Here is a 13,317-nt window from a genome sequence, read left to right as displayed (position 1 = left end):
GTAGGCGTTATGATGCAGTGATTCATGGGTAGTTGTTCCTAAAATACGAGAGTGGGGGCGTCATATACAAGCATTACGATACAGCGATTCATGGCTACTTGCTCCTGTTAATGCTGCCTATCATTAGGATGGCATGTTTTACTCTGTGAAGGGGCCGAGGATGCTTGCCCTTCATTTGCTCCTTTAGGGCCATCACCCGCAATAGTGACATTGTACACATTCATCCCAAAATGCAACACAGATGGGAATTTAAAGCAAACCACTGGAAATTCATAGATGGTATCCAATGCTGGTCTATAATTAATCTCAGATAATATAACAACATCGTTCCCTTGGCCCACTATTTTCCTGATCCTGCAGTGAATGAGAGAATAAGAAAACTCGTAGTTGAACGACAGCACTCTTGTTATGGGATAGTTATCTCCCAGGTATAGGTCGCTTCCTCTAATGTCCGTGCCATTATCATACGGCCTTCTTTTGATTCTGACTACCAACCAATCTTCAGAGCATGTCGAAGTTATTGTTGGATCAAATCCAGAAGAATTCTAAAACAGCAGAGCAAGGAGGAAGGACCTGCCTAAGAGCATAGAGGTCTTCATCATGCCAGACCCCAGGATGCAAGAGCCACAGGAACAGGAAACGGCACCGAAGCCAGATATTTGTTTTGCTCATCTCATAGTGCTGTGAAGACCCAAGCAGCTGGCAAGTGGAAAGGACCATCTGAGGAATATTTAACTCTGAAGTGAAGCAGACTCAGGTTCACATCCTGCCTCTCCTACTTCCTAGCTGTGTTGCCAGAGCAGGGCACTTCATCTCTCTGTAGGCCTCAGTTTTTCATCTGGAAAATAGGGATAATTTCTGAACTTATCCCCTAATGCTGGGGTGAGAATGAAATGAGAACATGTGTACAAAAGGCTGAGAGTGTGGTGCCTGCTGCACAGCAAGTACAATCCTAGTATTTAAAAATTGTTATTTAAAAATTCTATAAGGCCAGATGTGGTGGCTCACACCTATAATCCTAGCACTCTGAGAGGACAAGTGGGGTGGACTGCCTGAGCTCAGGAGTTCAACACTAACCTGACCAAGAGCGAGACCCCATCTCTACTAAAAATACAAAAGCTGGTGCCTATGGCTCAAAGGAGTAAGGTGCTGGCCCCATATGTCGGAGGTGGCAGGTTCAAACCCAGTCCCAGCCAAAAACTGCAAAATAAATAAATAAATAAAAAGATAAAAATACAAAAGCTAGCTGGACCTTGTGGCAGGCACCTGTAGTCCCAGCTACTCTGGGGGCTGAGACAGGAGGAGGGCTTGAGCCTAAGAGTTTGAGGTTGCCCTGAGATGTGCTAACAGGACACTCTAGCCAGGGTGACAGAGAGACTGTTTCTAAAGAAATAAAATAAAAATTCTATAAAATCTGGCCTCTTTGCCTCGTTGCTGTGACAATAGGGGCCTGTTCTCTATCTATGGTGAACATATCTTGTTTTGTAAGCCTCTCTATCTTGTTCTTACTCTCTAAACCTATCTTTCTCTTCCTCAATAAACTTTGCATTCCACTTACCTTAAAAAAATTTTATAAAATTCATTGCCATTATGAAAAGTAAAAAAGCTTTCCAATAACTTTTTATCTTCCCGGCCTAGAAGACAGTACGCGCCATAAAGCTGTCACCACCAGGAATGACAGGGGACTTGGGAGCATCCTTATTTCCCAGGGCAGCAATGTTAGCACCGTCCCTGGTCACTTTCACTCCGCCCCAACCCATTGTCATTTGTGTTCTAGGGTCCCCTCTAAAATTCACTCTTCAAAGCTTTCTAACTGTGTTTTGAGATCTTTAGAGAAAAACTTTGGAAGAGCATGGAGTGAGCAGACAGCCCAAGCTCCTGGGTTTGCAGAGGGAACCCTGGGGCTGGAACAGACAGAAAGTTCTACACCCCAATCACAAAACTGCTTAACAGCAGGACAGAGGTGAGCAGCAAGGCTCTATCTTGCTGGTCTCTTTTCGCTATGACAAATTGCTTCTATTGAAAACCACTTCGAAGCTTTTATTTAAAATCAATCACTTTAAATCTAATAAATTCAGAAAATGCTGTGACAGCATGCTATGGACATATATCATTTTTATAAATCTGAAAACTTTTCTAAAAATAAAATAGCTGATAATGTTTAAATACTGAATCTTCACACGGAGGTATTAAAATAAGTTTAAAGATCACATGTTTCAAATTCTGAGTTTCTAAGCTAATATTTAAGACAGGCTCCCTGTGCCCCAGTTCATAGGTGGCTAAGTGACAGGGTGGCCATATGGGAGTTACATTTTTTTTTTTTTTTTTGGCTGGGGCTGGGTTTGAACCCATCACCTGCAGTATATGGAGCTGGCACCCTACTCCTTTGAGTCACAGGTGCCACCCAGGGATTTACATTGCTAAATGAGTTATAGCTTTCAGCCTCACACCTGTAATCCTAGTACTTTGGGAGGCTAAGGCAGGAGGATCACTTGAGGCCAAGGGTTCGAGACTTGCCTGAGCGAGACCCTGTCTCTACAAAAAAAGAAAAATTAGCTGTGTGTGGTATTGAGCTCCTGTGGTCCCAGCTACTTGAGAGGCTGAGGCAGGAGATCATTTGAGCCCGGGAGTTTGACGTTGCTGTGAGCTGTGATGATGCCACTGCACTATAGCCCTGGGTAACAGAGTGAGATCCTGTCTCAAAACAAACAAACAAAAAAACCAAAACAAAAACCAAAAATTATAGCTTTTTAACAATTTTTCTATTTTCCTTCCTTAGATATTAAAAATTTCTTTCTGTCATAGATTGCCACTAGTTCTGATGCAAGTACTGAAAGCTTTAAGGCAAGGGTTCTTTCCCAAACACTTTCTGTCACAAGCCTCCTAAAAATAGGACACTTTGGGTTTAATACATACAAACAGCTACACCAATCACTGAAAGTTTCTGCATGGGTTCCTTAACTATTGATTTAATGGTGTGATGTTCTAATTTGCGCATAAATAAATGGATGTGTAATAAATTTATAACTTGAGCTGAATTAAGACTTATATATTTTCCTTGACATCCCTTATGCTAACTAGAAACATGCGGGTCCTATAATACCAAGGCTGAGGTCAATTTAACATATAGCTTTAAGCTTGCTGTAAAGAAAGATCTTAGGGTCTTGAGACGAACAAACAAGATCAAAACTGGTTACCAGTTAAGGGGCCCTGGGCAAGACCCTAACTGCTCCCAACCTCAGTTTCTTCATCTGCGTAACAGGATTAATAACAGTCCCTTCCTCATGGGTTTGCTATTTATTTCAGTACTTCATTAAATGGCAGTCACTGCTACTATTATTATTTTTTATCCTTGGAGTCATTTTATTGATAAAATATTGCTTGCAGAAGATAACACCAAGTTTTTCCACATAACAGTAATACGCTGTATATTTTTTAATGAAAAGCATTAGCATACACATTAAGCTGTTTGTTAATTACTTGCTGGGGAAAAGGCTGACATACCGGCTTTCTCTTAGCAAGTTGAGCAGGTCATCTCGAAATGTATCTCTGTTCTTTTCCAAGATACCCCGGACATCATACTGCACCTAGTTTTAAAAAAAATAACAGAGAGGTAAGAATTGATTGAAAGAATAGTCTTAGTTCATAAGCAGCTCTTTTCAGAGCTAGACCCATGAAAATAAATCCTTCTAACAATTTTAAGAGATGGGTCTGACTATGCTGTCCAGGCGAAACTCAAATTCTTAGACTCAAGGGATCTTCCCCCCTCAAACCCCAAGTAGCTGAAAATGTTAATCCCCTTATGATTGGCTTCTGAAACTACTGTTTTCTTTGAATATCAAACAGGTCAGTATGAATAAGTATCTTAAGAAGTTACCTCTCCAGCATAGTGCTTCACGCCAAAATTATTGACTGCAACTCTGGGCTTCACATAAAAGTGGTTATTCTGAGTAAGAAAAAAAAAAAAAAAGCCCCATTTCATTCACTGATCTCCTTTGACTTCCAGAGAAAACTAAACGCAACAGACAGTGAGAGCAATTCCAAAACTCCAGAATTTCAGGATACCGCATATGGTGTGACTTGTTACCACAACCACAGAATTCCTGACGGTGTCACTGCAATATATTAAAAATTTAAGTTCTCTGCTCATAAAATAAACTTGGGCATAATCTGACAAGTAGCCCCAAATCTAACCCTTTATTTCGACTTAGCACTAGTAATTGGAAAACAGCTTTGATGTGTCAAAAAAATTAAACATAGGAGGAACAGTTTGGCCAACAGCACTGATGCGTCTTGCATATAATCTCCAGTCACAGATTTACCACTCGGACAGGATTAAGCATTAGCAGATTCTGACATACAGCATGTTGACTGTGTAGTTTCTCCAATAAGGTGCTGTCTGTGGCTTGAGGGAAATGGCTTTCTTCATTGATGAGGGCCAGGAGGCCCAGTTTCTAGGAGAGGGAAAAAAAGACTGAATGAATTAAAAAGTGAATGCATGCCTCTCTAACCGTATTAGAGCTCCTCTCTGCACTCTCTAACAGGTGAGTGGTTCAAAGAAAAGGCAGAGTCATTTCTTTAACAGTTCAAAATGATACACTGTAAAGAAAACCAACTAATGTAAATGCTTTTATTTGTAATTTAATTTGATTTCAATTTATCTGTAATTTAAATCTTTTTTAAAAAACGGAACTCACTGCAATTTTGGGCATGAGACTTTAACATCTGGCGTAGCTACTAGGAGTACTGGCACTGGCTTTGTTGCTGAATTAAAATCTAAGGTAAGTCGACTCGAATACATGAAGCTTACAATACTGAGTTCAGTGAGACAATAGGCTTGAAGCAGCCAAGTATTTAAATTCAACCCTGCACATTTATATTTATGTTTCCAAATGGCCCATTGTGTTCTAAACATTCACATCTTTGATGTGCGTGTTCACACAAGTTATTTTGTTCCCATAAATGTGAATCAGTCCAGCTGGACACCCTTGGGACTGAACCCATTCTTTAAAAATACATTACCTTCTCAATCAAGTCTAGGCATTCTCCATTGTCTATCCAGTCAATATCTTCCCACACTAATCCTTCCCTGTAGAAAGGTTTAAAAGGGCCAAGTTAATTTAAAAATATGGCTTCAGAACCATCAAACTTAGTTGCTGATTTTTTCTTTTAATTTGAAATGGAATCCTGAGTGCTTACCGGCTATATTCTAGTTGTTCTAAAGAAAAAATATGCTTGTTGAAGTATTCCTGAAGTTTTTCATTTGCATAGTTTATATTGAACTGTTCAAAGTGATTAACCTAAGGGGGCAAAACATAAACAGGAATCTTTAATTTCCTCACAATTACATTCAAAAGTAAAGAGACACACACAAAAATTCTGCGGGGTAAAAATATCAATGCTTGCTTTAAGAGATTAGTTTAATAGCAACTAATAAACAGAAAAGAATTCATGTGTCCTGCTCTTCGGAAGCCTACCTCAAAGTTTTCAAATCCAAAGATGTCAAGGATGCCAATAGACTTGAAATCATCTTTGCCTTTGATCCGGCTGTTGATCTTCTTGATCACCCACTCAAAACAGCGTGCGTACAGTGCCATGGCCAGGGAGTCTCTGCTGTCTACTGCCTGTGGGACAGGGGACACGCAGGCCCAGGTGAACGGGGCACCCCAGGTAGGCAAGTCTATCCCTGTTCTACTTGGAAGACACACAGTGAAACCAGGGCAGCAGCTGGGCCCCCAAAGTAAAGTAATAAATACAGATTCTAAAGAAAGCATAAACTGGAGCCCACTTATTTACACTAAGATTCATCAAGAATTCCTTTAAATACAGGGCTTCCAAATTCAGCATTCTATGTTGAATTACATGTAAGAACCCAAGCCTATAAATATTATCAGGTTTAAAACAATAATTAAGACCTGAGGTTTTTTTCCTTTATTGTCTTTTTTTTTTGAGACATTGTCTCATTTTGTCACCCTCAGTAGAGTGATGTGGCATCATAGCTCACAGCAATCTCAAACACTTGGGATCTGGTGATCTTCTTGCCTCAGCCTCCCAAGTAGCTAGAACTATAGGCACCCTCCCCAGCGCCCAGCTACTTTTAGAGATGGGGTCTGACTCTTACTCAGGCTAGTCTCAAACTCCTGAACTTAGGTGGTCTACCTGCTTCAGCCTCCCTGAGTGCTAGGATTAAAGGCATGAGCCACTCCGCCTGGACCCTGTCATCTTTTTTTATTGTGTACTTTGTTTTCTTCATGAGATAATTAACATTTTTACTTATCCAATTAAGAAACATACTAGGAGGCCTAACACATATAAATTGGCTGAAGGCAGCAGCAGAGGCAAAAATAAATACAGCATACTGTGGCATTGTTTTCATTCATTGTAACAATAATTGTAGCTACTGCTTACTTAGTGCTTATTCCATACCAGACATTAACTATGTAGCTTATATTTACTTTTATCCTTGCAAGAATCCTATGAATTAGACATGATAATTATTCTTGTTTTATGGAGAAAGAAACTGAGGCACAGTGAATACATTTACCCAGAAGAAAAAGTAGTTTAAGTGTAAGGTTCAAGAGTCAAACTCAGACCCACCCTCTTCAATACCAGGCTACACTGTCTCCTGGACAATAATTCAACAGTTTTGTCTATTCCCATTATCTCTGTATTTTGACTGTGAACCAAAGTCATTTGAACAATTTATTGTGGGTCCATGGACCTGAAAACCCAGCCGTGTCTTTTAAGACAAGCTTTGATGACAAAGGGTGTGCACCTGCTGGACGCTGAGAGGCGTGAGGATCTCTTCTCCCCTGAGGAACATTGATCTCTGGGTCAGTGCATCTGTGAGCTGTGTTGGGTCCAGCCCAAGTAACTCTGCAGACCTGCCCAAAGCTGAAAAAACGAAGTAGAAAGCAAAGGTGAACCCACAGCCCCCAGAAAGCTAACCACACACAGCAACACCTAAAAGCCGAGACATTCCTGAATCCCTCCAGCAGAAGCACACATTCTACTGCTGAGATGTCCGCCCCCGCTTTCTAGGTTAGTAGCATAGAACCCGGGGCTTGGGCAAAAATGTGACCCCATAACCCCACAGTGTCTCCAATACCCGTCAGAATTTGGGATTATTTTCATTAATAACAATGAGGTGTTATTTGCTTTTTAACTCTGATTTTCTCACCAGTATACAGAAGAGTTTTTCAAAGCCTATACAACATAAGATAATTCAACAGACTAAATGCAGAAGCAGATATGAGACTCCACTGTCTTTTACTACATCAGACATTAAGGAAATTTGCCTAAAGATAAGACAATGTAACTATTTTCACTGACTTTTTTGTGTTGGAAAATAGTCTTTTAAATAAAAATATATTTATTTTAATATGAATGGGTTTATTATTGTTATTTTTAAGTGAATTAAAAAATGGTTTTTAATCTTTCAGCTCTAACTGCTAATGCAGTAAATATCGGCAGATATAACCCACATAAACAAAAGCTCTTTGGGGATTCTATGATTATTCAGATGAAGAGGTGTTGAGGGGACCAAATGTTTGAAAATGACTGACCTACAGTACTGGGTTCCTCCTTTGAACTTGAACTCATCTAATTTCCAGCTACCATGATGCCATCTCTTGTGCTCATCAGAAAAGTTTTTAAAATACATAAATCACTCCACGTAAATGATAAGTGACATTGCTATACAGGTATTAACACATTTTATCTTTTTTTTTTTTTTTTTTTTTTTTTAATTTGGCCGGGGCTGGGTTTGAACCCGCCACCTCCGGCATATGGGACCGGCGCCCTACCCGCTGAGCCACAGGCGCCGCCCCAACACATTTTATCTTGACAACAAATCTCCAAGGCGCAGTTCAGGGGAGAAGCCACTAGCAGAGAGAGGACTAATAACACAGGGAATGGCTTGTGGACAAGCTGGTCATGGTCCCAGCATTCTGGCTTGCAAAGCTCACACTCTTCAACATGACACTATGTCAGCACTCGCTAACTATGAAAAACCATGGCAAAGCACTATGCCACCTGACTCAACATTTTTTTCCCTACATCAAATACTCATTGCTCATATTTCCACTTATTTGGCCCATTTTCCTTCTTCTTTTTTTTCTTTGAGACAGAGCCTTACTATGTCACCCTCGGTAGAGGGCCGTAGCATCACAACTCACAGCAACCTCAAATTCTTAGGCTTACGCAGTTCTCTTCCCTCATCCTCCCAAGTACCTGGGACTATAGGCACCTGGCTATTTTTTTTTTTTTTTTGTAGTTGTCATTGTTGTTTAGCAGGCCCAGGCCAGGTTCGAACCCACCAACCCTGGTATGTGGCTAGTGCCCTAACCACTGAGCTACGGGCACGGAACTACGGAAACTGAGCCCTCATTTTCCTTCTTTTAGAATTAGAACATTGCCATCTTCCCAATTCAGTAGTCATTTTTTGCATGCTTTGACCCTTTATTAGCTGACACTTCACATCAGATACAGCTAAAGTTCTATAGATCCCTATTCCAGGGGTCTGAGAACTTTTGTAAAAGGCCAGTCAATAAGTTAGTTTTAAATTTTCTCTGAGAAAATAGTTAAGGAAGGGAGGGAGGAGGGAGGCAGAATTTTACCTGTTTTGAAGGAAACCTGTGCCCCTCCAGCAGTGATAAATTCTATGTTCCCAAGATGCAGTATCCCAGCCAACAGCCTCAAAACCTCCCGAACTTCCTCCTTGCTGAACTGCATTACTTCCATTGCCGTCTAGAAGAGAAGAAATACATTGTATGCTGTTTTTTTTCACAACGAAGAAAATGAAGAACTATCATGACGATCAAATTACTGGGTGTTGTTCTAAAGGCCAGGATGCACGAAACAGATGCAGAGTCACTCACTCTAAAAATGACAAAGACGTTACACACAAAAAAGACAGATAAGCCGGGCACAGTGGCTCACGCCTGTAATCTTAGCACTCTGGGAGGCCTAGGCAGGTGGTTTACCTGAGCTCAGGAGTTTGAGACCAGCCTGAGCAAGAGTGAGACCGCATCTCTACCAAAATTAGAAAAATTAGCCCAGTGTTGTGAAGGTGCCTACAGTCCCAGCTACTTGGGAGGCTGAGGCAAGAGGATTACTCAAACCCAAGAGTTTGAGGTTGCTGTGAGCTATGGATACCAAGGCACTCTCCCTACGGTGACAGAGTAGGACTCTATCTCAAAAAAAAAAAGAGCGTTATAGGGGCGGCGCCTGTGGCTCAGTGAGTAGGGCGCCGGCCCCATATGCCGAAGGTGGTGGGTTCAAACCCAGCCCCGGCCAAACTGCAACAACAACAACAACAACAACAACAAAAATAGCCGGGCGTTGTGGTGGGCGCCTGTAGTCCCAGATGCTCGGAAGGCTGAGGCAAGAGAATCACACAAGCCCAAGAGCTGGAGGTTGCTGTGAGCCATGTGACGCCAGGGCACTCTACCGAGGGCAGTAAAGTGAGACTCTGTCTCTACACACACACACACACACACACACACACAAAAAGAGCGTTATAGTGTGCTCAGGGATAACACAATCAATGAAATAAAAATAAACACCTGCCTCATGTACAAGTCTATTTATGCTGTAAAACAATTACCTCAGGGAATCACAGTAATGACACTGATAAATATTTTTTCTATAGCTATCAAAGCATAGGGAACGTTTATTATTTCCTGCACACACAAAAATTCAGAGGCAGGGATCTGAGAAGCGGAGAGGGGTGACACACTTCATGAGACTCCTCCAGTGTAAAATCTGGGGTTTTGTCTTGGTGGTTAAATGAGACAGGGACCCAAGCAGATGGAACAGAATTCTCTGTTAGGAATTCCATAAAATGGGGAGAGCCTTTTGCTTCTTCCCTCATAGGCACTGATAGAAAATCTGCACAGATCTGGATCTATCTTCCCCAGACCTTCACCACATCTCTACTTTAAATTTCTCCAAAGGATTTTTAAGTTTTCTCTTGGCCTCAGGTTACTGAGTGGAAGTTAACATAATTCTGTTTGGGGGGAAATAAAAATAAATAGACACTTATGGGACTTTGTTATCAACAAGTATCAAAACAACTTAAGCCAGGTGTTTTCTGAATCATATCTAAAATTTGCTCATTTTCCATTGTGATCGAGAACACATTCTTGTGAGGAAGAAGGCTATTAAAAAGAAAACTACCCACGCACAAGTGTGTGTGAGCCCAGACACACACACACACACACACACACACACACAACCCTGAGGGCAGAATTGTCCGCAACGCTGAGGAAAATGACCCACAAAGAGAACTGGGACCCATACAATGAGCACAGGAAATGGGACAAAGAAAACCATGCCCCACTTGGAAGCAATAGAAATTGCAAAAGGAAACAACTGCATATTATCATTATTATTATTATTATTTTCCAAGACAAGGTCTCACTCTTGCTCAGGTTGCTCTTGAACTCCTGAGCTCAAACAATCTACCCGCCCCAGCCTCCCAGAGGGCTAGGATTCCAGGTGTGAGCCACTTCACCCAGCCAGAAGTGCAGATTTTAAAATGTGAGATTTTCTTTACAAGGAAAAAGTAATAATACCAGGGGAAATAAAAAACAAACAATGGAGACAGAAACAAGGAAAAGCTCCTCTAGAAAGTACATGAGCACCAAAAATAAAACAGGCACTTCTCATAGAGAGAAACCCAAATCCAGAGTAAATGCACTTCCTTCCTAGAAATCAAACGTGCAAATTCAAGCACATCAAGATCACTTCTATTATATCAGTGAAGAACTTCTGAACTTAAAGATGGGTGGGAAAGGGACATTTATATGCTGGTTGACAATCCTATAAACTAGTATAATCTTCTTGGAAAACGATATGATTATGTAACAATGTTGTGCCAGGTCACATGTGCACATTATAATTTTAATATCCGCAAAAAGAAAACAGAAAAGACTCAAAGAGGTTAGATAACTTTCTCAAGGGTTGCACAACCAGGATTCAAACTCAGGCCCAGCTGACTCAAGGTCTATGAACTTATTATTCAACTAAATGTATGATTTTTCTTAGGACATAAAATATAAATCTATGTAATCTCCAATAATTTCAGTGCTGAAAATTTGTTCGAAGGAAAATCTCAATAGGTTACACGACACCATTACCTTAACAACACTTTCAAGGAAAAAAACAATTCTAGCTATCCTACCATAAGACAAGTCAAATATAGTACACAAACTTATAAGAAGATTGTACAGTTCTTAAAAGAAACTATCAACATTATAGAGAAACACAATTATATTTATGATAGCTTTACATAAAAAGTAAAAAACGTATTTTTGTGCCCATCATTGTTTTAAAAATTCAGGCTGGGAAGAAAATATACAAAATTGTAAATGGTTGTGATAGTTATTATTGGAGGTTAGCTGTGAGTTAATGGTATTGGAGGTTCATGAACATTATGTTCTATCCCGTCTTTTAATGTTGTTAGCAATAAGTTTACAATAAAAAGTGAGACGATTAATGGGTGAAGAGATAAATAAAGCACTGTCTAGTCAATGGAAATTTAAAAAAAGAATAGTGATATCAGCCTTGTGGATCCCTGGAGGAAGCTGGATATAACAGAATACATACTGTGTCATTTTGCTAACATGAAATCCTAGGAAAGACAAACTATACTAGAGGGACTTAGATCAGGAGCAGCTGTTCCTCAGGGGGCTGGGATTGTCTAAGAAGGGACACAGAGGAACTTTCCAGGTATAAATTGTCCTCAGTCTGGATAATGTTTGGGGGTACGTGGGTGGATGTACACTCAAAAGTCATTAAAATGTAGCAGGGCATGGTGGCTCAAACTTACAATCCTAGCACTCTGGGAGGGTGAGGCATGTGAATTGCTTGAGCTCAGGAATGCCAGACCATCTTGAACAAGAAGGAAACTCCATCTTTACTAAAAGTACAAAAATTAGCAAGGCTTTGTGGAACAGTCTCAGCTGTTAGTCTCAGCTATAATCACAGCACTCTGGGAGGGCAAGGCAGGTGAATTGCTTGAGCTCAGGAATTCCAGACCATCCTGAATAAGAGGCAGACCTCATCTCTACTAAAAATAGAAAAACCAGCTGGGCTTTGTGGAGGACACCTGTAGTGTCAGCTATAATCCTAGCTCTCTGGGAGGGTGAGGCAGGAGGATCGCTTGAGCCCTGGAGTTTGAGGTTGCTGTGAGCTATTATAATGTCAGGGCGACAGAGTGAGACTCTATCTCAAAAAATAAACAAACAAACAAAAAATTCATTGAAATGTATACTTTAAATGGAAACATTTTATTACATGTACTTTATATCTCAATAGATTGATTATAAAAAATTAAAAGACCATGAATTACTTAAAAGTGGGAAGACCATCATTTCATGGGTACAAGAAGAAATAGACGTGAACAATAAAAACTATCTGTCAAGTGTCTATGAATTAAGGAAAAAAGCCTACAGAAAAATAATTATTCAAATGTAAAGGTATTTATCAGTGTCTTATTCTAAAAGCTAACAATAAAGAAATATGGCTAAGAAATAATGAATAATTTGTTATTAATACTCAAGACTTTCAAAACTGTTAAAGACGACATCCAACATCAGCCAAATACCCTGCAATTATAAATGACATTGTGTAAAAGTAAGTTACCTTTCTATAAAGTTTTCCTTATGTATTGACAAGACATAGTCAAAGACAGTTTATAAAAATTTTCTAAGCCAATCCTTCAATAACCATAGAAATGAAAATATTTACTAAGTTACCAACTTGGACTTTACAAAATACTAAAAGGAAAGAAGATTAAAAAAAATAAGTTTACAGGAGCAGAACATTTCTAACAGTCAAATTAAGAAATATTGAGAACACAAGAGAAAAACACAATTAAATTGGGGGGGGTTGGGGAGCAAGGAAGAGGAAGGGTGTGTTCTCAATTCACAGGCACCAAGCAGGGGTGCGGGGTACACCCCCTGGGTGACGGACACAGCTACAACTTAGACTCTACCTAACCAACACAAACAACGTAACCGAATCGTCTGGTCCCTCATATTAATCTGAAATAAAATAAGACACAAGCTCTATAAAAAAATTTGTGGTTAAGTTCTTAAAATACATGCAAATACTGTATACAGAGAGGTGAAAGCCAATGAACAAAATAAATGTGATCACCGTATTAATAAATTTGTGACTTCTTTGCCTTCAAGTCTAATGCTAAGTGATTGGGTAATTAGTTAGGAGTGTGGTGGTAAGTGGTGACTGCATTAATCCTACCAGGGAGTCATTTAATGTCTGCAACCAATTATCACCAGCAAAGGTGTGTGA

The 13,317-nt window shown here is 40.0% G+C and overlaps 1 protein-coding gene across 1 annotated transcript in view; it reads right to left on the bottom strand.

Annotated features, from left to right (window-relative positions):
• The window catches only part of MYO10 (myosin X), a 225,647-nt gene that overhangs the window by 79,993 nt on the left and 132,337 nt on the right, over positions 1-13,317 (bottom strand). The window contains exons 10-17 of the mRNA XM_053592862.1: positions 8,619-8,748; positions 6,776-6,894; positions 5,478-5,624; positions 5,200-5,300; positions 5,023-5,089; positions 4,362-4,454; positions 3,878-3,946; positions 3,505-3,587 (exon numbers count right to left, since the gene is read on the bottom strand). Coding sequence (XP_053448837.1) covers positions 3,505-3,587; positions 3,878-3,946; positions 4,362-4,454; positions 5,023-5,089; positions 5,200-5,300; positions 5,478-5,624; positions 6,776-6,894; positions 8,619-8,748 — 809 coding nt within the window. The remainder of the gene's footprint in view (positions 1-3,504; positions 3,588-3,877; positions 3,947-4,361; positions 4,455-5,022; positions 5,090-5,199; positions 5,301-5,477; positions 5,625-6,775; positions 6,895-8,618; positions 8,749-13,317) is intronic.

The sequence above is a fragment of the Nycticebus coucang genome, chromosome 1 (genome assembly GCF_027406575.1).
Source record: "Nycticebus coucang isolate mNycCou1 chromosome 1, mNycCou1.pri, whole genome shotgun sequence".
Taxonomy (NCBI): Eukaryota; Metazoa; Chordata; class Mammalia; order Primates; family Lorisidae; genus Nycticebus; species Nycticebus coucang.
The sequence above is the reverse complement of the archived record's forward strand: the minus strand, read 5'-3'. Positions and strand labels throughout refer to the sequence as shown.